The sequence below is a fragment of the Meles meles genome, chromosome 3 (assembly GCF_922984935.1).
Source record: "Meles meles chromosome 3, mMelMel3.1 paternal haplotype, whole genome shotgun sequence".
NCBI lineage: Eukaryota > Metazoa > Chordata > Mammalia > Carnivora > Mustelidae > Meles > Meles meles.
This window is the reverse complement of record NC_060068.1, coordinates 112123975-112149972: the sequence shown is the minus strand read 5'-3', so window position 1 is coordinate 112149972 and position 25998 is coordinate 112123975. Positions and strand designations below refer to the sequence as shown.

The following is a 25998-nucleotide window of genomic DNA, read 5'->3' as shown; positions in this document are numbered from 1 at the left end:
TTGATATTTTTGAAAGACCTAATAATATTTTGATTTGTTCTTAGAATTACATTAATATTACCGCATCAAAAGTAAAATTAGGGGTGCCTGGCTGGCTCAGTTGGTAGAGCATGTGACTCTTAATCTTAGGGTCATGAGTTTGAGCCCCACTTTGGGTGTAGAAATGATTTAAAAATAAAATCTTAAAAAAAACCCCATAACGTTAAACCATCTCAAACAAACTGAGATTACAGAATTTGGGTCATAGTTTGGTTTAGTGGAGTTCTGAAGCTTGGCTTTTTCTTAAGAACAAGTCAATCAATTGGTTTTACTTCCAGTCTTGACATTCTTAAAAAGATTTTAAATGTTTTTTGAATGTGAGGCTCTCCTCTCATCTCCCAGATAAAATACAAATTCCTTACCCCAACATAGAATAGCCTTGGGAATATATCCCCCCTTTGCAGCCTCAACCTCTGCTGGTGTCCCACACAAACAGGCTTCCAGCCATTCCCACCAATTCTTTCTCAGTCAAAACATACCTCCTGTGAAAGGCTTATTATCCAAACTCTTTCTAGCAATTGTTTCAGACTCTAAGCTCTCCAGCAAATTCTTTGTAGCACTTAAGCAATATCTGTAATTGTTTATTAATAGCCTGGGAATTCTCAGAGGACAGAGACAGGTACTTATCAATAGCTGTTAAATTTTGCATGAATGAGCGTTTTATCCTTTGTCCACGCACTCATTATTCCCTTCAAGATAGCCAGCTAGTTAGAGATTGTGCAAATATCTTTTCTTTACTTTCTTCCTTCCTTTTTTTTTTTTTTTTTAAGATTTTTTTTATTTATTTATTTGACAGAGAGAGAGATCACAAGTAGGCAGAGAGGCAGGCAGAGAGAGAGGAGGAAGCAGGCTCCCCGCGGAGCAGAGAACCCGATGCGGGGCTCGATCCCAGGACCCTGAGATCATGACCTGAGCCGAAGGCAGCGGCTTAATCCACTGAGCCACCCAGGAGCCCCCCCTTTTTTTTTTTTTTTTAAGATTTTATTTATTTGACAGAGAGAGACACAGCAAGAGAGGGACAGAAGCAAGGGGAGTGGGCGAGGGAGAAGTGGGCTTCCCACCAAGCAGGGAGCTCATGCGGGGTTTGATCCTGGGACCCTGAGATCAGGACCTGAGCCAAAGACAGATGCTTAAGGACTGAGCCACCCAGGCACCTGGGACTCTGCAAATATCTGATAACATTGGCTTATGTGCTTTGTGATCCTAGATTTTATTATGGATATGCCTAGTAATAACAGAAAATATATAATAAAAGAAACCATCTTTTATTTATTTATTTTAAATATTTTATTTATTTATTTGACAGAAGAGAGAGAGAGAACAATCAGGGGGAGCAGCAGAGGGAAAGGGTGAAGCAGGCTCCTCACTAAGGAAGAAGCCCAGGGGCGCCTGGGTGGCTCAGTGGGTTAAGCCGCTGCCTTCAGCTCAGGTCATGATCTCAGGGTCCTGGGATCGAGTCCCGCATCGGGTTCTCTGCTCAGCAGGGAGCCTGCTTCCCTCTCTCTCTCTCTCTCTCTCTGGCTGCCTCTCTATCTACTTGTGATCTCTCTCTGTCAAATAAATAAATTAAAAAAAAAAAAAAGGAAGAAGCCCAAAGCAGGGTTTGATTCCAAGATCTTTAGATCATGACCTGAGCTGAATGTAGGCACTAAACCCACCGAGCTGCATAGGAGCCCCCTTTATTTGATACTAAAGACAAACAAACAAATACTGAAAACAAACAAAAGAAAATTGATGAGGATTTGTTTAAAGAATAAAGGAGTGGGGCGCCTGGGTGATCAGTGGGTTAAAGCCTCTGCCTTCAGCTCAGTCATGATCTCAGGGCCCTGCATCTGGCTCTCTGCTCAGCAGGGAATCTGCTTTCCTCTCTCCCTCTGGCCCTGCTCCCCCTCTCCCCCACTCCTGCCTCATGCTCTCTCTTGCACGTGTACTCTCTCTTTCTCTCAAATTAATAAAATCATTATTAATTAATTAATTAATTAATTAGAGAAAGAGAGAGAGCACAAGCAGGGGTATGGGCAGAGGGAGAGGGAGAAGCAGGTTCCCTGTTGAGCAAGGAGCCCGACATGAGACTTGATCCCAGGACCCCGGGATCATGATCCGAGCCGAAGGCAGACCCCTAACCAACCGAGCCACCCAGGTGCCCCTCAAATTAATAAAATCTTTAAAAAATAAAATAAGGATAAACAAAATTTTCTAAAATTGGGGGAGAAGACACAGCTCTACCTTATATGTAGAAAGAGAGAGGCAAATAGAAAATCACTACTTACAAAACATCACAGTAACAACTGTAGACGAGACCCACTAAAACTGGTGGGTGAGTACGCAGGAACAATTTGCATAGTCTCAAAGCATCTCCCCCAAAGTATCTATTAAGTAAAAAGGGAACTTTAACATAGAGAAATGGAACAGAAACCACCTTAAGCAAGTAATCAAGGTCAACATAACAACTAATATATAAGACATATTGACATTAGGAATCTTGTGATAGGGTGGATGGAGGACACAGCTTCATTGTTGTCATATTCTTCCAGAAAGTATCAGTTCAATCACAAGAAAACACCACATAAACCCAAACTGAGGGACATCAGACAAAACAACTGATTAACTGTCTTTCAAAGTGATAAGGGCATGAACGACAAGGAAAGACTAAAGAGCTGTTATTGACAGTAGTAGACTTACAAGTAACTGTATTTTCTGGGTGATATTCTGGAACAGAAAAAGGACAATAATGGGGAAGCTGGTGAACTATGGTTATGGAAGATGCTAACATAAGGGGAAGCTGGTTGAGGTATATATGGAAAAGTAATATTCTTGCAATGTTTCTGCAAACCTACTATCAGTTCAAAATAGAAAGTTAAAAGAATAAATAGCACTATCAAATATACCTTCTTTGTACTTCTTTTCTATTACCAGGGCTAATGTGTGGCCTATAACCATATTTTAATTCCAGGACAACATAATAATGAAATGTTTTGGAATGAAAACCCATGATCTAATGACTTTCCTTGATACGGCTGTGGTTGAGAAAAAAGACATTTAACATATTTCTCAGGAACTCAACTTTTCACACTTTTGCTTTTTGGCAAGATAGGGAAAAACTCTGTGGAACTTGGACTCCTCTTTGCCATTGATTCTGTTATGACTAAACTGTGTGACTAAAAAAGGATAGGAGTCCTACTTCCTGCACTTCTCCAGGGATACCTTATAAGAGAATAGTAAAAATAATTAGAATTTGCTTAAATGTCCTTACCCTCAAAAGGAATAAGAGCTCATCTTAAGACAGCAAAGAGATAATAGATGCTTAAGCTAGTGAGCACAAATGATGAGTTTTATTTAATTGCCAAGTGTTGCAATCTATGTACACTTTTCTGTTCCACATTTTTTTTTACTACTAAAAATATCCTCATGGAGATGACCAACATTGTAACGTGTATCTAATTATTTATTAAATTTACCTGTCAATTGATATATTCTGTATAGAGTCTTTGAAATGAAGTTTTGAGAATTTATTTACAATCACTGAAAGGAGATGGTTCTAAAAAACACACAAGGAGGGGCGCCTGGGTGGCTCAGTGGAATAAGCCGCTGCCTTCGGCTCAGGTCATGATCTCAGGGTCCTGGGATCGAGTCCCGCATCGGGCTCTCTGCTCTGCAGGGAGCCTGCTTCCTCCTCTCTCTCTGCCTGCCTCTCTGCCTACTTGTGATCTCTCTCTCTGTCAAATAAATAAATAAAATCTTAAAAAACAAACAAACACAAGGAATTACAGTCTCCTTAAACTTGGAATATTTATTACATATATTTCAACATTTAAATAGAAGCCCATTTTCAAAAGCAATTTTCTACTACTTTCTCATAAAAATATAAAAAGGGACAACATTTATATTTTTAAAAACCCATATTTAGCCCAAATCAGGATTTTTCTACAAATGATACCTCTTTCCAAAAAGCTTAAAAGACATCACAGAATGATGTCATGCGAAACTAAGTAATTTCACCACAGCAGAGTATTTTACTTTTAAGAAACATTGTGCAGTGTTTCTCTTTAATCTTAACATGCTACATTTCAACTGTGTATGTGGTATGTAAACACACCAGATTAATCCAAGTCATTCATATTTATGTAGCAGAGTGTCAGATATGACCAGTTGCCATGTAAACCATCAATACCACGATTGCAAAAATGATAAAAGGCAATCCTTATGAAAGCTTAGAAAAGCTTAATAAAAGGCAACCAACATCACCCTAATTTTCTGTTACAATTACCTCTCTTCCTAACTTTCTTTTCCTCTCCTACATTTTATAGCATAATAACACACAATGATATTTATATTATTTTTACCTTAAGTTAGGCTTTCAATGACTCTTTTCTGATACACACATTTATCAAAAGGCACCAAGATTAGACTCCCAAGTAGTTTCAGAAGTTTGGCTCCTTTTTAGGTTCCTCCAGATTGATTTTCTCAGAAAAGAGTAACTTTACAGGACACCTGGGTGCCTTATTCAGTTAAGCATCCGACTCTTGATCTCAGCACAGATCCTGATCTCAGCGTTGTGAGTTCAAGCCCTGCACTGGGCTCCAGGCTGGGTGTGGAGCCTACTTGAAAAAAAAAAAAAAGAGTTAACTCTAAGAACCAGAAGAAAATGAATAATATAACACAGTAACTTGACATTTGTACCATCCAAAAGGTATAAATATATTAATAGGTTCCTTGAGCTTTTCATTTAGGACAAGAACTCAGAATAAGTTTCTGGACATAAACATAGAAAGAGGGCACAGTTATTAAGAGGAACACTCCGAATTTTATAGTAACAATGTATTAAATCTTATATAATAACACACAGCCAAAAGCTTTAGAAATTCACTGCCAGATATTCTGATGCATTATCCTGAAAACACATCTGATACATAGCACTAACATAAAACAAAGTATGGCATTTATTTCACAAGGAGGAAAGATAAGTTTCATCCCAAAAACAGACCTACTGGATTCAGCTTTGATTCAGTTTTACAGATATATATTAAAGATAAAAAAGAAAAACAAGATTTACCCTGAAAATAAAAAAAGTCTTATATATATGTATAATCCATTATTAATACTCTTTATGTTCTTATGATGTAAAACACTTAGAAATTTTTAAACTCCAGAAATGTTGACCGGTTAATCTATTTGGCCTTAACATATTCTAAATTCCCTTTCGAGAATCACATTAATGTTTGCAGACCAGCAGTCCAATAGGGATGGAGCAATTCTATTTCTTTTTCTTCTTCTTTGGTGGCTCATCCTCAGAGCTGCTCTCTGTGCTGGTGCTGCTGCTACTGGAAGAGCTGGAATCTGAGTCTGAATCAGAGGACGAGGAAGAGCTTGTGGAGGAGGATGAAGATGATGAACTGGAGGAGCTTTCATCCGTGTCACTGTCCTCCGAGGAGGATGAGGTAGACGTTTCTTCACTCTCCGATGAAGAATCACTCGCTGAACTGTCACTGCTGTTGCTACTGGAACTGGTTACACTCTTAGACCTAGTAGACAATGAGTAGTTAGATGCACAGGAAGCTGACGTTTAACAGAATAGTTAAAAGCAAGTGCACAGGGAAACTCCATGCACACACTGCAGCTCTGTTGCATGGGACCGCTGGATCTGCTGCGCTGGGAACTGCATAACTGCAGAAGTCCCGCGGCCACCACAACGTCTTTTACTTTAGCAATTAAACTCTCCTGGACAGAGTTCAAGATTAGTGTTCCTACTCTATTATGCTCCAGAACAAATAATGTTAGAATAAAGTTGCAGTGTAACACCTGGGTTTACTGAAACCTCAGGCAGCATGATAAATGTTTCATAATCTTTACTCTAAAGCAGACAGAGCTGGTCAACAATTTTTTTTTTTTTACCAGTCTAAGAATATTTCTTATTCTAATGTAATAAGACAGATTTTTAAGAGAAATTATTTACTATTTCCAGGTATAAAGGCTCTGAGAAGTTAGAGAAAAAAGAGAAATGAAGGTAGTATGGTCCAGTTAGGTAAAGAGAAGAACATATCAGGAAATAAGGATGATACTTAATCATGAATTACAAACAAGAGACTTTAGGTCTACATTATTATTATTATTATTATCACTTTTATTTTTAAAATTTTCTTCCCACCCCTCCCACTAGTATTATTTATTATACATAAAAAACTCCTAAAGCCACACATACCTTTTTTTCTTAGTCTTCCTTTCTACATTAGTTTCTCCGATGCTGATAAATACAAGGGGGGGAAAAAACTCCTGTTAATAGAGTGATTATACACAGCTCAGACAAACCCTTCAGCTAGTCTCCAAAGTGTCTTACATTGGAGAAATACTTTGTCTTTCATGACATGTACAGAGCCCACCATTTCTTGTTATAACTTGCACCCCGCAATTCTGTCTCTAAAAAACCCTTCTGAGTTACCATTACCAGTATTCCTATATAATTGATTAAAACAGTACAGAGGGACACCTAGATGGCTTAGTTAAGCATCTGTCTTTGGCTGAGGTCACAATCCCGGGGACCTGGGATCAAGTCCCGCATTGGGCTCCCTGCTCAGCAAGGAGCCTGCTTCTCCCTCTGCCTGCCATTCTCCCTCCTTGTGTGTGCTCACCCTCCCCCAACCCTTTCTGACAAATAAATAAAATCTTTAAAAGAAATAAAACAGTATAGAAATACAATACAAATTTTAATAATTATTACACATCAAAGTAAATTTACTGGAAACACATCTCTTAAAGATATTGATTCTTTTTCTAGTTTATGTATCCCTGGATCTTATTGCTAGGTTGTGACAAGGTTCAGTATTAATTCAATTCCTGTACTTAATTTTTATAGATTTAATCTAAGAAACTTTCTTAACCTAAACAGGTAGACTGAAATAGAGTTTTGTAGTAGGAGTGTCACTGTTTGAATACCTTCAGTAATGGGGTCCACTAGTCACAAAGATGTATGATTAAAAAATACTTTTATTTATTTTTATTTTTAATTATTATTTTGGGGGGGAGAGGGAATCTTTTTTCTTTTTTTTTAGATTATTTATTTATTTATTTGACAGACAGAGATCACAAGCAGGCAGAGAGAGAGGAGGAAACAGGCTCCCCGCTGAGCAGAGAGCCCCCGGAGAGAAAGAATCTTAAGCAGGCTTTACACCCAATATGGAGTCCAATGCAGGGCTCGATCTCAAGACCCTCAGATCATGACTTCAGCTGAAATCAAGACCAGATGCTTGGCTGACTGAGCCACCCAGTAGTCCCTAAAAAATACTTTTAAATTGGTAGCCCAATCAGATCCTTTTTCAATTTTGCTGGGGAAAAAAAATTACAAAAGAATTTGCTCCTGGGGCGCCTGGGTGGCTCAGTTGGTTAAAGCCTCTGCCTTTGGCTCCGGTCAGGATCTCAGGGTCCTGGGATCGGCCCTGCATCTGCCTCTCTGCTCAGCAGGGAGCCTGCTTCCCTCTCACTCTCTGCCTGCCTCTCTGCTTACTTGTGATCCCCATCTGTCAAATAAATAAATAAAGTCTTTAAAAATATATTTAGGGAAAAAAAAAAAAAAAAAAAAAAAGAATTTGCTCCTGGGACACCTGGGTGGCCCAGTCAGTTAAGTGTCTGCCTTCAGCTCAGGTCATAATCCCAGGGTCCTACGTTCGAGTCCTGCGTCACGCTTCTTGGTCAGCAGGGAGCCTGCTTCTCCTACTGTCTGCGCTCCCCCTACCTGTGTGTTCTCTCTATCTCTCTGACAAATAAATGAATAAAATCTTAAAAAAAAATTGCTCCCAATAATTAAAGCTATCCACTTTCTTAGAACAAACACCAGTATTCTGAAAAACATCTAGGTTTCTAACCCAGGAGAAAAAGGGAAGTAGAAAAGGAGAATTAGCAGGTAAGTTCACAAATTTATTTTTGGAAAAATTACATTTGAAAGTTGATGACTTAGAAATTGATTACCTATCTATTCCTGCATAACCTTTGAAGAGCCATCACGTCCACTAATTGTGAGAACACTGCCTTGCAAGTTCCCATGTTTCAGACACTATTATACAGCAAATGTCCTTATGAAGATGCTGCTTCTGATCTGTAGCACTGAGTACACCTGGCATCTTCCTCTTTCACTTTCTCAAACATGTTTACTTATTTAATTCATAGCAATTTTAAAAGCTTGATTTAAGGGGTGCCTGGGTGGTTCAGTCAGTTAGGCAACTGCTTTCAGCTCAGGTCATGATCCTGAGGTCCTGGGATCAAGTCCTGCAATGGGATCCCTCTTCGGTGGGGTGCCTGCTTCTGCACGCTCTCCTCCCAGCTCCTTCTCCTTCTTCCTATCTCTGTCTCTTTCTCTCACATAAATAAATAAAATCTTAAAAAAAAAAAAAAAAAAAGCTTTATTTAAGGGGCACCTGAGTGGCTCAGTCAGTTAAATGTCTGCCTTCAGCTCAGGTCATAATCCCAGGGTTCTGGGATCCAGTCCCGCATCAGGCTCCCTGTTCAGTGGGAAGCCTGCTTCTCTCTCCCGCTACTTGTGCACTCTCTCTCTCAAATAAATAAAATCTTTAAAAAGGGGGGGGCTTTATTCAAAGGACACAAAAGAGTAAATAACAAATTTCCAGTTACTCTCCTATCCAGTTCTCCTAGAAAGGAGCCACTGTTACGGATCATTTCTGTTTCCAAAAAAATTCCATTATTCCTTTTCTTCTTTTTTAACATAAATGATTGCATATTATATATACTGTTCTCCATGTAGTTTATAGCCTTAGTTTAAGTATCTTGGATACTTGTCTTAGATATCTTTCCACATCAGCTCTGAGAAAATAAAGGGAACAGCATCTAAAATGGACTTGGGCAACCCTGAATGGGAGCTGGCACACACTACCCCTCCTCATCAGCAGCCGACCCCCACACAGAGGGCAGCACTTTATTTTCAACAGGAAGAAGCTTACTTTACTATCTCAGCAGGAGGAAGGAAAATTTTCTTCTTGCCTTGCAATACAACAGCCCATGAGAAATTGCCCCAGTTGTCCAATGAGAAGCTTAAACTCTCACTCTCCCCCAGTTGACTTTTGTTTCAAACAGCCCTTCCCAATTTCCTCTTTTCCTCGATAAAATCAAGCCCATGTCTGTCCTTTGTTCTTTGGACTTGCCCATGGTTTGCCACAGTTTTCTTGTCCTGGATTGCAATTCTCCTGGTATTCCCCAATAAACTCATTTTGCTGGTAGAATAACTGGCCACTTTATCTTTACGGCTGACAGCTCATATCATCTACCTCCTGGTATTCTGCTGCCACTTCACCAGCAGCTGAGTCAACAAAGCAAAGTGATTAAGAGCATGGACTGGCGGGTTAAACAGTTTAATCTTTCCACTTACTGGCTGTGTGACACTAATGAGTAACTCAACTTCTCTAGGCCCTAGTTTCTTCACATGTAAAATGGGGAGAATAGTACCTACCTTAATGGTATAGAGGTGAAGCTTAACTAAGCTAATACTTGTGAAGAGCTTAATACAGTGCCTGCCACATGAGAAGGACTCATTAAACATTAGCTAATATTATAACTGAAATCTGGATAACCACCAAGAAACCTTTAGTCACTTCATAAATTCTATCAATTAAAAATATTCCTTTTGATACCACAGGTCAACATACCTTTGTTGTAATAATAATAATCTGTTTTCTTTTTCTTTTAAAGCTTTCTTTAGTTCTGCTGTTCTTGATGGCCTATGTAGGTATTTTCTTTTTCCTGTACATTCATAAGTCCAATGTCCAAATTCCAAGCATTTCTGACATCTTACATGTTGTTTATTTGCCTCACTGCGGAACAAAAAGAAAAAAAAAATAATACAGGCCTTAAAGTTTGACTTGACATTTTCTACCCTGAAAAGCATAAATAATATGAACATTTTTAGGTCAAAAATAATTTTACACTTTAAATTGTTTACTATGTTAGATTTAGTCACAAGGCAATATAATAGGCAAGAGCATGGACCTTGAGAGTTAGACCAAACTAAGTTCAAATCTTTATTTCCTAATTCCACTCCAGTAACGGGAGACTTCGTAACTAAGACCAACTCCTCAGCTTAGAAATAGAAAAAAAACAGTCAAAACATTTTTAACAATCTGCTTGAGGTATCAAAGAACTAACAACTGGGGCGCCTGGGTGGCTCAGTGGTTTAAGCCGCTGCCTTCGGCTCAGGTCATGATCTCAGAGTCCTGGGATCGAGTCCCACATCGGGCTCTCTGCTCGGCAGGGAGCCTGCTTCCCTCTCACTCTCTCTGCCTGCCTCTCTGCCTACTTGTGATATCTCTCTGTCAAATAAATAAATAAAATCTTTAAAAAAAAAAAAAAAAAGAACTAACAATGGGGTGAAGAACAACCAAGCCAAGATATGGAAGAAAATGGAAATCCAGAGTAGTCAGCTCTGTATTTAAATTAATTCTTGCACTGGGAGTATTTCCCCAACTCAACAGGGTAAACCTCACTTACAACAAGTTAGGGAGACAAACTATGTATCCAGCATTAGGTCTCTGAAGAGTCATACCCTAAGAATAAACCAAATATACAGGCAATACAGCCCAGCTTTTAGTCATCTAGGAGACTAAGAAAAAAATCTTAATCCCTCAACCCTGATACTGGACTCAGATGCAACGAGTAAAAGACAAACATGAAAGAATTAGAAAGGAAAAAACAAAATGGTCATTCCTCACTTTTGATTTATTATGTACATGCAAATCCAAAATAATCTACAGAATAATTAATAATTAGATTAATGTAGATTAATAATTGATCTACAGAATAATCCAAAATAATTATTTTGAAATAACTAGAATTCATAAGTTCAGCAAGATTTTAGATTGGGGTGGGAAAACTGTAAGGAGTCAGATAGTAAAAGTTTCAGGCTTTGATGATCAGGAGGCAAAAATGAGGATATTATGTAGGTACTTACATGACAAGAGAGAAAACACAATTCCACAGATATTTTATTAATAAAAATATTTCACAGAAAAGAGATTTAAAGGATGCAATTCTTTTGTAGAATATCCCATTCGTTTGAGGTTTAAAGTTCATGTTTCTTATCAAATTAATCATATACATACACATGTAATTAACATCCTTAACCCACAAGCCCACAAGAACAAGCATCAAGTAGGATTAAGTAGACAACTGTTTGCTGAGCTCTGTATTAGATATAAGGTAAACACATAAAAATCAATAGAATTTCTATATAATAAAGACATTTAAAATGAAATTTTTAAAAGTGATACTTATAATCTCCTAAAAAATATCAAATACCTAGAAACACATCAAAGAAAATATGTACAAGACTTCTATGCACAATATAAACATTACTAAGAGAAATTAAACATCTAAGTATGTAGCCACATAGAAAAATATACCATGTTCATAGACTGGAAAACACAATAATTGTAAAAACATCCATTCTCCACACACTGATCTACAGATATATGATCTATAGAGTCAACACAATGCTAATCAAAATCCAAACAAGTTTTCATTTATTTATTTGTTCTGTTAACAAACTTATTCTAAAATGTATATGGAAATTCAAAAGGCCAATAGCCAAAATACCCTAGTAAAGGAACAAGTGGGGAAGCCTTGGGTTAAAAGACACTGACTTATGGTAAAGCTATAACAACTAAGAATGTGAAATTCGAGCAAAGATACACAAACCAATGAACAGAACAGAATGTCCAGAAATGGACTAATGTATATATGAACGCATGATTTATGACCACTATGGCACTGGAGAGCAGTGGAGGAAAGGACATATTAATGGTGCAGGGACAACTGATTTGCATATGGAAAAAATTGCAACTAAACTCTACTCTTGGGGCACCTGGGTGGCTCAGTTGAGTGTCCAGTTCTTGATTTCTGCTCAGGTCATGAACTCAGGGTCCTGCGATCAAATCCTACATTGGCCTACATACTCAGTGGGCAGTCGGCTTGAGGATTCTCTATCTCCCTTTGCCCTTCCACCTGCTCATATTGTCTCTCTCTCAACTAAGTAAATAATTCTTTATTAAAAAAAGAAAATAGGGGCACCTGGGTGGCTCAGTGGGTTAAGCCTCTGCCTTCGGCTCAGGCCCTGATCTCACACTGAGCCCCACATTGAGCTCTCTGCTCAGCAGGGAGGCTGCTTCCCCCTCTCTCTCCGCCTGCCTCTGCCTGCTTGTGATCTCTCTCTCTGCCAAATAAATAAATAAAATCTTTTTAAAAAAAATTTAAAAAGAAAACCTCTACTCTCCACCATATGCAAACATTGATTACAGACTGCTCAAGTAATAAATGTCTTAGATGGTGGTATTAAAAACAAGTGACATGGGGGTATCTGGCTGACTCAGCTGGAGGAGCATGATCTCGAGGTCGTGAGTTTCAGCCCCATGTTGGGTATAGACATCACTTAAAAATAAATAAACTAAAAAAAAAACAAAAAAAAAAAACAAAAAAACAAACCCTAAAAAAAATTTAAAAAATAAGTAAATAAACTTACAAACAGTGACAGGGGCCCCTGGCTGGTTCAGGTGGTAGGGCATATGACTCTTGTTCTCAGGGCTGTGGGTTTGAGCCTGACACTCAGTGTACAGATAGCTTAAAAATAAAATCTTTAAAAAAAAAAAATGACATATTTGACTTAAGAATTCTTAAAAAACAGGGGTGCCTGGGTGGCTCAGTGGGTTAAGCCTCTGCCTTCAGGTCAGGTCATGATCTCAGGGTCCATCGGGCCCTCTGCTCGGCAGGGAGCCTGCTTCCTCCTCTCTCTCTGCCTGCCTCTCTGCCTACTTGTGATCTCTGTCTGTCAAATAAATAAATAAAATCTTAAAAAAAAAAAGAATTCTTAAAAAACAAAACCAAAATACTAATAATCATTAAAAAAAAAAGACTGTTAAGTTAGACTATGCTAAAATTAGGAATTTCTTTTCATTGAGGCACCTGGGTAGTTTGGTTGGTTAAGTATCTGGCTCTTGATTTCAGCTCCGGTCATGATCTCAGGGTTTTGAGATCAAGCCCCGTGTCAGGCTCTGCACTTCGCATGGAACCCGCTTAGGATTTTCTCTCTCTTCCTCCTTCTCTTAAAAAAGAAAGCAAGAAAGAATTTCTGTTCATCAAAATACACTATGAAGAGAGTAAGAAGGGAAGCCAAGAGGTTGGAGAAGGTTTTACAAATCAGTAAGAACATGATGGATCATAAAAAATAAAATGAAATGGAAAATGGAAGACTGAACAAAAATGGGCCTGGGAGACAAAAGTTAACACTACACATATAAAAAGTTGTACTTTACTGGGGCACCTGGGTGGCTCAGTGGGTTAAAGCCTCTACCTTCGGCTCAGGTCATGATCTCAGGGTCCTGGGATCGAGTCCTGAATCGGGCTCTCTGCTCAGCAGGAAGCCTGCTTCCTCCTCTCTCTCTGCCTGCCTCTCTGCCTACTTGTGATCTCTGTCTGTCAAATAAATAAATAAAATCTTCAAAAAAAAAAAAAAAGTTGTACTTTACTAATCAAAGAAAAGCATATTAAAACCCCCCAAAAGGGGCATCTGGGTGGCTCAATCAACCAAGTATCCAACTCTTGATTTTGGCTCAGATCATGATCCCAGAGTCATGAGATCAACCCCAGAGTCAATCTCTGAGCTCACTGTGGAGTTTGCTTAAGACTTTCTCTCCCTCTCACTGTCCCTTCCACTCCTGCATGCATGCTCTTTCTTTCTCTCTCTAAATAAATAATTATTTAAAAAACAAAATAAAACAAAAACCCAGAAGATACTACCTATCACACACCAGAAAGACTGAAATTAAAAACTGGCAACAGCAAATGTTAGCAAGAATACACTGCAAGAGGAACACACATCCATTGTGGGGATGAACACAAACTGGTACAACCATTTTGAAAAAATTTACCACAGTTGAAGAGAAACACACTCTATGATTCAGCAATTCCACTTCTAGGTATTTATACAATAGAAATCAATGCAGTGCCGCCCAGGTGGCTTAGTTGGGTGAGTGTTTGACTCGTGATTTCAGCTCAGGTCATGATCTCAGGGGTGTGAGATGGAGCCTCCCAGTGAGCTCTGAGCTGGGCATAGGGCCTGCTTAAGATTCCCTCTCTCCCTCTCCCTTTTTCCCTCCCAAACCACTCGCCCCCATCATGTGCACATTACAAAAATAATTTTTTTTAAAAAACAGAATCAATGCACAGCTATACCAGATAACATGCGTAAGAATATTATTCTTGGGCCCCTGCGTGGCTCAATCAGTTAAATGTCTGCCTTCAGCTCAGGTCATGGGATCGAGCCCCACATCAGGCTCTCTGCTCAGTGAGGAGCCTGCTTCCCCCTTTCTACCTGTTACTCTGCCTACTTGTGATCTCTCTCCCTCTGTCAAAAAAATAAAATCTTAAAAAAAAAAAAAAAGAATATTATTCTTTATGTAGCTCTTAAAATTTCTGAAATAATTGTAATCTTTTTTTAAAAAAAGATTTTATTTGACAGAGAGACAAGCAGGCAGAGAGGAAGGCAAAGAGAGAGGAGGGAAGCAGGCTCCCTGCTGAGCAGAGAGCCTGACGCGGGGCTCGATCCCAGGACCCTGGGATCATGACCTGAGCCGAAGGCAGAGGCTTTTACCCACTGAGCCACCCAGGCGCCCCTGAAATAATTGTAATCTTATAGAAAATATGCAAGTACAGTTCAAAGTACCATTTTCCCTGAACTATTTGTAAGTTGCCAACCTGATGACACATCAACTCACAATATTTCATTGTATATTTTCTATAAATCAGGGTATTTTCCTACATAACAATGTAACCATCAAAATCAAGAAATTAATATAGATATATTCCTACTTTTTAATCTCCAGATCCCATTTATTTCATCAAATGTCCCAATAATGTTCTTTAGAGCAAAATCCAGTTCAGCATTCTGTTGCATTTGTCATGTTTCTTTAGTTTCCTTCTGTCTAATGAATTCCTTAGTCGAGTCTTGTTTTTATGACCTTGGCAATTTTGAAGGTTACAGGCCAGTTATTTTGTAGAACGTGCTTCAATGTGAGTTGCTTTCAAGCTCACTTAGGGGGCTCTCAGTAGGGAGCTGCAGTTCCCTTCCTCTTGACCTCTCCATAGGGCTGCTCACAACACGACTTCCCCCAGAGGGAGTGACCAAGACAACCTATGAAATCAGTCTTTTATAACCTAATTTTGGAAATGACATACCATCACTTTTGCTGTATTCTACTGGTCGCACAGACCAACCCTAGTATAATGTGGGAGGAGACTATACAGGAGACTGAATACCAGGAGGCAAGGATAATTGGGGGTCATCTTGGAGGTCAACTACCACATTTGATATCTCTACATGATTAGATTCAGGCTATGCACCTTTGGCAGGAATGTAATAGAAATGTGCTGTCCTTCTCACTGTATTGCTACCAGGTGACACAAGACTGTAATTCATCTTAATACTGTTGATATGCACTTTGATGTCCCTTGATTAAGGAAGGTCTACCAGAGTTTGCACTGTAAAGTTACTTTTTGTCTTTTGTAATTGTGGTAGTTTTAAACTAAAGTTCACATTAATTCTTTGATACTCTTCACTTCAAGAGGTGGAACCCTAATTCCCTTCACCCTGAATGTGGCTTGGACTTAGTGTCTTAGTCTAACAGAATAAAGCAGAGTGATGGAGTGTGACTTCAAAGATTAAGTCATGGAGCTGCCATGTCAGGCAACACAAACACTTAAGCAGCCTCTAGGGAGGCCCAGGTGGTGAACAACTGAGGCCTCCTGCCAATAGTCCTGTGAATGAGCCATCCTGGAGAAAGATGTTCCAGTCTTGGTGATGCCTTCAGATGACTGCAGCCCCTGGCAACATCCTGACCAGGACAACAAGGGAGAACATGAGTTAGAACCCTCAGCTAAGTCACTCCTAGATTCCTGACCCACAGAAACTGAGATAATGTTGATTGTTAGAAGCTACTAAGTTTTGGGGTGATTTGTCAAACAACTCTAAGTGAAAATTAATATAACAATTAATAACTACTTTATGGATCATTATTTGATATTATATAAATACCCAGCCCATTAAATTTTTAGTTCATTTATTCATCTGTAAGCATGAACTCATATTTTTCTATTTTACTCCATGAATTTTATTCAATGAGTTATAGTCTCATTACCACCATTTATTTTGAATTGTCCTAGATTGAATTGTCAGTGGAAAGGAATCCTTTTAAGCTAGATTGTGTGTTCTTCTGACATGACTCCATTTTGGGGGCACTTCCCTGCTTTCTGGTACAACAAAAAATTTCAGATTCAGGGGCGCCTGGGTGGCTCAGTGGATTAAGCCGCTGCCTTCGGCTCAGGTCATGATCTCAGGGTCCTGGGATCGAGCCCCGCATCAGGCTCTCTGCTCCGCAGGGAGCCTGCTTCCTCCTCTCTCTCTGCCTGCCTCTCTGCCTACTTGTGATCTCTCTCTCTGTCAAATTTAAAAAAAAAAAAAAAAAAAAAAAATTCAGATTCATCTACCTGTCCCAACCTGAAATCAGACTGATGGAGCCCTGATGATATTTAGAGTCACATCCTCTTTCCACTTAGGCTCCAACACTTCTCATTAAATTACATGTTGCTTCCCCTATGTAGATGTTCTCTCCACTAGGGTGACAACTTATGCTAAATTGCTCCTGTGTGGACATGTTTCTCTCACCTGACTTGGGATCTCACATCCCACACTAAGGAAGGACATCCCTTCCCCCCAGTGGATGCCCTCCACAGCCTCCTGACACTGCAGATCACACACTTACGTGGATGCCCTTCTAAGGCCACTTTGGAGTGGCCTTACTCCAATGCCAAGTCAACCTTCTGTTTGAAAGCCTACCCTGATCTACACTACTTAATGGCTTTAGGCATGACTTATGCAAGAAGGGAAGAGAAAGAACTGTAAGAATATTTGTAGCAGCATAACCTGTAATATCCTCAAAACCAAAAATAACACTGAGGTAGAATGGATAATTTGCGGTACAGAATATAGCGAAATACTTCATAGTACTGAAAATGAACAAACTTTACAGTTTTAATTTGCATGGATCGTACATCTAAGAAGACAGATTATGCAAAAGAATCCAAATTGCCTGATTCTGTATAAGTTCAAAGACAGGCAAAATTAAACTCCAGTACTTTTTTGTATATGTGTTATATTTCACAATAAAGATTTTAAAAAATCTTCTCTTTCACTACATAGCTACATACATACATACATACATACATAGAATTCAAAGAACACACATATATATATATATAGGCTCTTCAGCAAACTGATTTGGGACCTTAGTTTCTCTTCTAAAAGATGTAATAAATATCTCCTTTACTAGGGTACTGTGAGAATTAGTTGAGACCATAGCCACGGCTTATATTTACTCTGCCAGGAATTTAGCTAAGTATTAATTATGCATATTCACATCCAATCTCCATAACAACCCAGTGAGTTTGAAAGCACTATCCCCATTCTACAGAAAAGGATGTGTATGTATTATTGTCATTCTACATATTAGGCTAATCAATTGTCTGGATGATACGTGGCACTTTAAGTTTTCTCTTAACATGGTTGCACGATGAGATGCTGGGTTCTTTTTTTTTTTTTAAAGATTTTATTTATTTATTTGACAGAGAGAGATCACAAGTAGGCAGAGAGGCAGGCAGAGAGAGTGAGAGGGAAGCAGGCTCCCCGCTGAGCAGAGAGCCCGATGTGGGACTTGATCCCAGGACCCTGAGATCATGACCTGAGCCAAAGGCAGTGGCTTAAACCACTGAGCCACCCAGGCACCCGAGATGCTGGGTTCTTAATGCTGACCTACAGCAGTCACCTTTTTTTACCCTTAGTGAATACATAATTGGTATTCAGTAAATGTTTGTACAATGAATGACTGCTGAAAAAGGCAAGTGTTTAAGAGAACATATTTTGGATTGTGGGACAGGTTCTGTAATCCTGACAATTAATTTAGTTTTAACATCTGTCCAAAATTTAAACTAATCCTAATCTGAAAGAATGTTACAAGTAAAGAACTAAGGCTATGTCAGTAAATACAGTATTAAAAGATAATAAAGAAGACTCAGCTTTTTGTTTAGTAGTAGTTCTTAAATTTCAGCATGCAACTGCCAGAGCCATGACTATAATTTCAGACCTTATCTGAATATGTAATGTCAGAGCAAACTTTTAAGGGCATCAATAATAAAACACTCTATGGCCTTAATATTAGCTTTTGAGGCAAAAAGAACCACTAACATATTTAACATGTACACAATTGTAAAATGCACCCCAGAAATAATAAATTCAGAAACATCAAAGATGTTTTTTACACCTGTAAAAGTGTAAAATCATGATTCTCATTCAAATACATATAAAACGAACACAGGTCAATCTAATCATTAATTAAAGGAACAAGTAAGATGGTATAACAGGTTCACAAGAGAATTCAAAGAACACACATATATATGCAATCATGCTGAAATGAATTTACAGATAGCTAAAAACTAGTTAATAGCCACATTGCAAGAATCAACTGTACTGTGTTTTTATGGGTAAGAGTATTTTCTACCAGTATGCTATACCTTACAGTTATAAAATAGCTCAAAGACAATGATGCATAGGCTCTCATAGAGTCACATAGCCAGGAAGAGTGGATTAGACAAGATACCTAGCAATCTTTGTTTTGAAATCCATTGCAAAGCCTTTCACAATATTTCCTAAAAACGAAACTATGACTGGTATGGAGGGAAGTCTCTCAGAATCAAGGAAATAAAGTTTTCTCCAACTCATAGGTTGTTTCCCCAATATTAAGAAACTTATTTTTTTAATTGATTTATTTTATTTATTTTTTTTTAAGATTTTATTTATTTATCTATTTGACAGGCAGAGATCACAAGTAGGCAGAGAGGCAGGGAGAGAGAGATGAGGAAGCAAGGTCCCCGCTGAGCAGTGAGCCCAATGTGGGGCTCGATCCCAGGATCCTGGGACCATGACTGGAGCTGAAGGCAGAGGCCTTACCCCACTGAACCACCCAGGTAACCCTCGATTTTATTTTTTAAAAGATTTATTTTAAAAAACAAGAGAGAGGGGCGCCTGGGTGGCTCAGTGGGTTAAGCCGCTGCCTTCGGCTCAGGTCATGATCTCAGGGTCCTGGGATCGAGCCCCGCATCAGGCTCTCTGCTCCGCGGGGAGCCTGCTTCCTCCTCTCTCTCTCTGCCTGCCTCTCTGCTACTTGTGATCTCTCTGTGTCAAATAAATAAATAAAATCTTTAAAAAAAAACAAACAAACAAACAAAAAAAAAACAAGAGAGAGAGCATGAGAGCAAGTGGGGGGGGGGGGGCAAGGGGCAGAAGGAGAAAAAGTTTTAAGTGGATGCCCCACCTTGTGTGGAGCCCAGTGTGGGGATTGATCCCACAACCCCATGAGATCATGACCTGAGCTGAAATTGAAAGTTGGAGGCTCAATGGCTGAGTCACCCAGGCAACCCAATATTAAGAAACTTACAACTTAAGGGCGCCTGGGTGGCTTAGTGGGTTAAGCCGCTGCCTTCGGCTCAGGTCATGATCTCAGGTCCTGGGATCGAGTCCCGCATCGGGCTCTCTGCTTGGCAGGGAGCCTGCTTCCCTCTTTCTCTCTCTGCCTGCCTCTCTATCTACCTGTGATCTCTCTCTCTGTCAAATAAATAAATAAATAAAATCTTAAAAAAAAAAAAGAAACTTACAACTTAAGATAAATAAATAATTAAAATAAATAAATATAAATTTAAAAAGCAAATAAATAAATTAAAAATATTATCCACCAGCACTGTGGAGTTTTCTGTAGCTATAAATAGAATATTCACAAATATCTAAATTCCTTTATGACTGACATGTTCTAACCATTAATTAATCACCCCTTAAAATAGTGATCTTCCACAGGGAGTGCTGAATGAAGTAGACTTATAATTTCAAAATCAACAAGATTAGCATTTCTTTCTAACCATTTGGATACCCTATTCACAATATTCCATTTCTATATCCTAAGCTAAGGCCCAAAGAAGCGTTCTAATGGGACAGGGTTTTTAAGTGAAATCACCTTTGATACCTAAAATAGTAGGACATGCCTGCCATAATGATGGTCTATTGTTGGCAGAGGTACAGAACAGGCACTTTGCATATGTTCTTAACTGCTGGTAAGAATATAAGTCACACCAACTTTCTGAAGGGCCATTTGGTAACTACAAGAAAAATCTTGAAAATGTACATACACATACACAAAAAAAACAAATAAAAAAAAAATCCACCAACCTAAGACAGTATAAATGATGATTATCTATGTGGAAAATCCCTAGAAATCTAAAACAGAGCTAATAGAACTAATAAATGAATTTAGTAAAGTCATACAAGATCAATATACAAAAGTCAACTGTATTTCCACAAACTAGCAACGAACAATTGAAATTTAAAAAAAAATGCCACTACAATACTTAGATAAAAATCTGATGAAAGTTGTTCAAAATCTCTACACTTAATTATAAAACATCAGGAAAATAAGTTAAAAAATTTTAAAAATCATTTAAAAATTTAATCATTTAAAAATCATTTAAAAAATGAGTACATTTTAACATGCAAATTCATGGGTCAGAGAACTTAAGACTGTTAAAGGATCCATTCTTCAAAAGCTCATCTATAGATTGAAAGCAATCCCACTGAAATCTTAGCAGTTTCTTTTGTGGAAATTGATAACCTGATTCTAAAATGCATACAAAAATACAAATAATTTAAAGTAGTTGCAAAAACTGTGAAAAAGAACAAAATTGGAAGACATCACTTGATTTCAAGACTTATTACAAAGCTACAATTATCCTGACAGCATGGTGTTCACATAAATAAACAGATCAATGAATCAGAATAGAATCCACACACACGGAGAGCTGTTTTGTGACAAAGGTGCAAAAGGAACAATTAGATTGTAATGTGCATAAGGACAAACTTCGAAAAAGTCTGCCAGTTTCCAAAAAGATTTCTGAAAAAGCTACTGTGTGGTAAAGCAATCTGCTCTTAGGTTATTTATCTAAGAAAAAGGGCAAACTGAAGGCACCTGGGTGGCTTTAAGCCTTTGCCTTCAGCTCAAGTCATGATCCCAGGGTCCTGGGATCAAGTCCTGATCCCAGGGTCCTGGGATCAAGTCCTGTATTGGGCTCCCTGCTCAGTGGAGTTCTGGTTCTCCCTCTCCCTCTAAGCTTAGCCCCCCACCCTGACCCCGGCTCAAGCCCTCTCTCTTCCTCTTAAAAATAAACAAAATATTTAAAAAACAAGAAGAAAAAGAAAAACTAAAGTTTACACGAAAAATTTTAGAAGACCATATGGGCAGGGCCCCTGGGTGGCTCAGCCTGACTCTTGATTTCAGCTCGTCATGATCACAGGATTGTGAGACTGAGCCCATGTACGGCTTGGGGTGGGCATAGAGTCAGGTTAAGATTCTCTCTCCTTCTCCCTCTGCCCTCCCCCCATGCTCTGGCATGAGCTGTCTCTCTCAAAACAAAACAAAACCAAACCCCAAACAATACATGAATGTTTATACCATTTTTATTAAAAATAACCCCAAACTGGAAACAATCAAAATGTCCTTCAAATGGTAAATGGGTAAACTGGTATAGCCATATGATGGGACACTGCTAGCAATAATTAAAAAAAGAAGAATGTACCATTAATACATACAAGAACTTCAGTGAATCTCAAAGGAATTAACTGAGTGAAAGATGCTGGACTCAAAAGGTTACACATTTATTCTATTCATACAACATTCTGGAAAAGGTAAAATTACAGGGACAGAAAAAAATCAGTGGTTTTCAGAGGGTGGGGTAAAGGATTTACTTACAAAGGTTCGTGAAGAAATTTTTCATGATGAAATTGTTTTATATCTTGATTTTGGTGGTGGTTACATGACTACAGGTATCTGTCAGAATTCATAGAACTGTACATTTAAAAGAATATATTTCAGGGCCCTTGGCAGGCTCATTTGGTAGAGTATGCAACTCTTGATCTTGGGATTGTAAATTCAAGCCTCATGTTAGGTGGAAAGATTACTTAAAAATTAAAAAAAAAATCTTAAAAAAATAAATAAAGAGGGTGGCTCAGTTGGTTAAGCATCCGATTCATGATTTAGCTCAGGTCATGAACCCATGGTCATGAGATAGAGCCCCACATTGGGCTCCCTGCTCATCGGAGAGTCCGTTTCTTCCTCTCCCTCTCCTCCTCCCCTGCTTGTGTGCTTGCAAGCGTGCACCCGTTCTCCCTCTCTTGATAAACAAAATCTTAAAAAAAAATTCTCTCTGCAAATTCCATTCTTAGAAAAAATGTATACATACATTTCAGAACAGAATTTTTGGAATTTTTGAATAAAGTTTTTGAACACATTTAACATGCACACGCTTACATTACCTGAAGGAAAAAAGGGTTAAATGTGTACCCGTGACACCTTCATATTACCTTTTTGTCATCTCCAGGGCTATTTATAGTTGTGAAATGCCATTATCTGTGGTGAGACTAAAGTGTTAACAAATACCCCATCTATACAAGAATCTTTATTCACAGAGTTGCATTTGAGAATTGTACCCCTGGAGATACCACTTTGAGTCCAGACACTGCTTCTAAGTTCTTCTAAAAATAATAAAATGCCACCCATTATTTAAAAAAAAAAAAGCTTTAATTAAGGAGTATTTGATTAAAAAAAAAAAGTGCTGACTACCTGCCATACAATAAAAAAAAAAAAAAAATTCTCTCTCCCTTTGCACCCCCCAACCCCTGCTCGTGCACACGTGATCTGTCTCTCTCTCAAAAATAAATACATATAATGAATTTTGCTAAATGTAAATTAAACATCAGTAAACCTGATTTTAATAAGTATATAGTTAACCCAGAAAAATGGATATGTGCAAAAATTTAGTTGTATATTTATTATAGGAAGTACAAATGGTTTACAAGAGTAAACGTGTTGGAAGCTACACTAACAGTGAGCACAGCTTAATGTATAAACTTGGGAATCACTATGCTGTGCAACTGAAACATAACACTGTGTATTAACTATACTGAAAAAAAAAAAAAAAAAAGTAGACCTAACTCTCCAACAGCAAAGGAAATGTTATTTCCACTATCATTTTCCAATAATAAAAAGTTATTGTTTATCCATAAAGAACACTATGAGGCTATTTAAAGTATTAAAAATAGCCTGAAAGGTTATACATTAAAATGTAAAAACGATAACCTTTCAGATAGGGTTATAATATACTTTTTCATTATCTGTATTCTCTAACTTTCCTACAATGAACACGGACTGCATGTGAAATCATAAAACAAATTGTAAAAGATAATTTTTAAAGGAACATATAACTAAGGAATATAGGAGAATGCTAAAGGCCTATAAGAGAATATTTAAACCTAATATAAATAAATACCCTACCAAAATAAGCTGAGGCTTATGAAAAGTATCAAGAACAACAAAAATTATTTTGTGTTTTAGTTACATTTAAAGCACAAAGAACCAAAAACAAGAAAGGTTTATTATTTGGGGTGCTGGGTGAATACGTCACCAATGTTAAGCTATAGGCTCAGAGTACAAGCGGGATATCCTATTTTTATTTTGCTTTAGTCTTTACTCAAACACAATGACATACAGAATGAGAAGAGTAGAACTGAACCCCAAGATAGTGAGGGGTGAATAAGAGAGTACTTTTATTCACTCTGAATGTGTTTAACTCACAATGGCCCAAGTGACTGCTCCCCAACATACCAGAGATTTTCCAGGTGAGCTGACTATACTGCTGCTGGTAATCTGAGAGACACTGGCAAACAGGAGTGGTGCTGAAAGCCTAGGAGTAGGCAAATGCAGTTTTGATTTTCAAAATCGGGGGAAAGGAAGATTCCACAAACTAGACCAGTGAACTTGACATTCATTCTAGGCAGAATTCTCACTGGATTTATTAAATCCATTCAGAAAGAAAATCCCTGATCACTAATTATCAGATCATTACAGACTAATACCCTTACTGGCTTTTGGGAATTTGTATTTCAATCAGGCATCCTAGAAAGTCTTACAATATCCTTGTGAACAAAACAGAACAATTAGATAGATCAGTTGAACATCATGGACAAAAGACTACTTTTTTTTTTTTAATTAAAGACTTTATTTATTTATTTGACAGACAGACAGAGACAGCACAAGCAGGGGGAGCTGTAGGCAGAGGGAGAGGGAGAAGCAGGCTCCCCGCAAAGCAGGGAGCCTGACTCGGGGCTTGATCCCAGGACCCTGGGATCATGACCTGGCCCAAAGGCAGTTACTTAGCCAACTGAGCCACCCAGGTGCCCCACAAAAGACTGTTTAATGTGTTGAAGTAAATGTACAGAGAGGTATCCAGTGATGGCCTGAATGATTGGTCCTCAGTTTGGACTTGTTCAACACTTCATAAATGATTTGGAGAGCACTGATGTGCCTATTTATCCAACCTGCAGCTGATACAAAGCTAAGGGGGAGGAGTAATACAAAGGATGACCAAATCAGGATCCAGAAAGGTCTTGACAGGACTCAGTGTCAAATCTAACAAGATGAAATTTAACAAGGGTAAAATTAAGTCTGACTCTTAAGTCCAGAAAACCAATACAAGTACCAAGACAGGGGAAGCTTGATTTGATGGTAATTCAAGTGGATAACACCTAGCATTTTTAATTGACTGAAATCACAGTTTAGGTCCAAAGCTAGGAAGTTAGAAGTGAGCAGGGCTTAAGCTTCATAAATATTTTCCTTTCAGTTCAACATAAACTTTTGATAGATATGAAAAATGTAACAGGCTACTTCAGGAGGTAAGTATGTCTTTCCTGGAGGTCCTCAAGCCAAAGTGAGATAATTCCCTTGGATGGTGAAGACACAGTACTGGAATCCAGTGGAAGGTTTAGCAGAAGAAATGACCCCACACAGTGCCAAGATTCTATAATCTACTCACATATAAGTAGACGTAATTACAATTTACAAACAGAAAGTAAGTTCATTTCAATTGATAGAAAGTTAACTCCCTGAAAGATCGGCTGAATAGAAATTTCAAATTTAGGCTCTCTTTTTTCTCTTTTATTTCCTCCCTTTCCTCTGTTAGTCCAAAGACTCTTACAAAGAACGACAACAGTACTTTCTCACTTCTCATAACTAACTTAAAAATAGTTTAAAACTTATTATGGAAGTAACATATGCTTTATATAAATAAAACTAAAACTTTGTGATGAACATAAAAAGTAGTGGCTCCTCTTCTGCTTCTCCCACCCCAAAAATATTCCCCAAGCTCTACCAGACTCCCCTAACTTCTGAAAGTTTCCTTCTCCAACTCCCTGAAGATTTACTCTGAATACCATGACTACTTTTATTATATGCCATTTGTTTTCTTGCCAACAAGACCAGAAGCTCCTAAAGCAAGATTTCCTTTACTTCTGTGTAGCTCATGTACCAAATACAGGCATTCTATAGAAAAACAACATTTGTTGAACTTTCTGATACTTTTGAAATGAGATATAGCAATATTCTTCAGATGCTTAAAGTCTTTCACTTCATATTTAAGTGGACATTGCTTGTTTTTGCCATCCTAGTATTTATCATCTATCTAACCTAGTTATCTAGCTCATCATTGGTTTATAGAAATCCATCTGATCGTGCTGGAAAAAGAATGCGATCTGACAATCAGGGCATCATAATCCCATAGACATGATTCAACCTACACAAATGAGATACCATTAAATTGAAGGTGAGAGAGGGGCGCCTGGGTGGCTCAGTGGGTTAAGCTGCTGCCTTCGGCTCAGGTCATGATCTCAGGGTCCTGGGATCGAGTCCCGCATCGGGCTCTCTGCCCGGTGGAGAGCCTGCTTCCCTTCCTTTCTCTCTGCCTGGCTTTCTTGTGATTTCTCTCTGTCAA

The 25998-nt window shown here is 38.3% G+C and overlaps 1 protein-coding gene across 3 annotated transcripts in view; it reads right to left on the bottom strand.

Moving 5' to 3' along the window:
• Positions 1-4399: 4399 nt before the first annotated feature.
• Positions 4400-25998, bottom strand: part of ZCCHC10 (zinc finger CCHC-type containing 10) — a 23372-nt gene continuing 1773 nt past the window's right edge. Inside the window, exons 2-5 of one of the 3 annotated variants that reach the window (XM_046001207.1) lie at positions 9687-9851; positions 6239-6280; positions 5267-5561; positions 4400-4640 (exon numbers count right to left, since the gene is read on the bottom strand). In XM_046001207.1, the coding sequence (XP_045857163.1) occupies positions 5294-5561; positions 6239-6280; positions 9687-9851 (475 nt within the window). In that variant the 3' untranslated portion in view covers positions 4400-4640; positions 5267-5293. Of the gene's footprint in view, positions 5562-6238; positions 6281-9686; positions 9852-25998 lie in introns of all 3 variants that reach the window. The other 2 variants (XM_046001206.1, XM_046001205.1) reach the window with 2 other exon arrangements.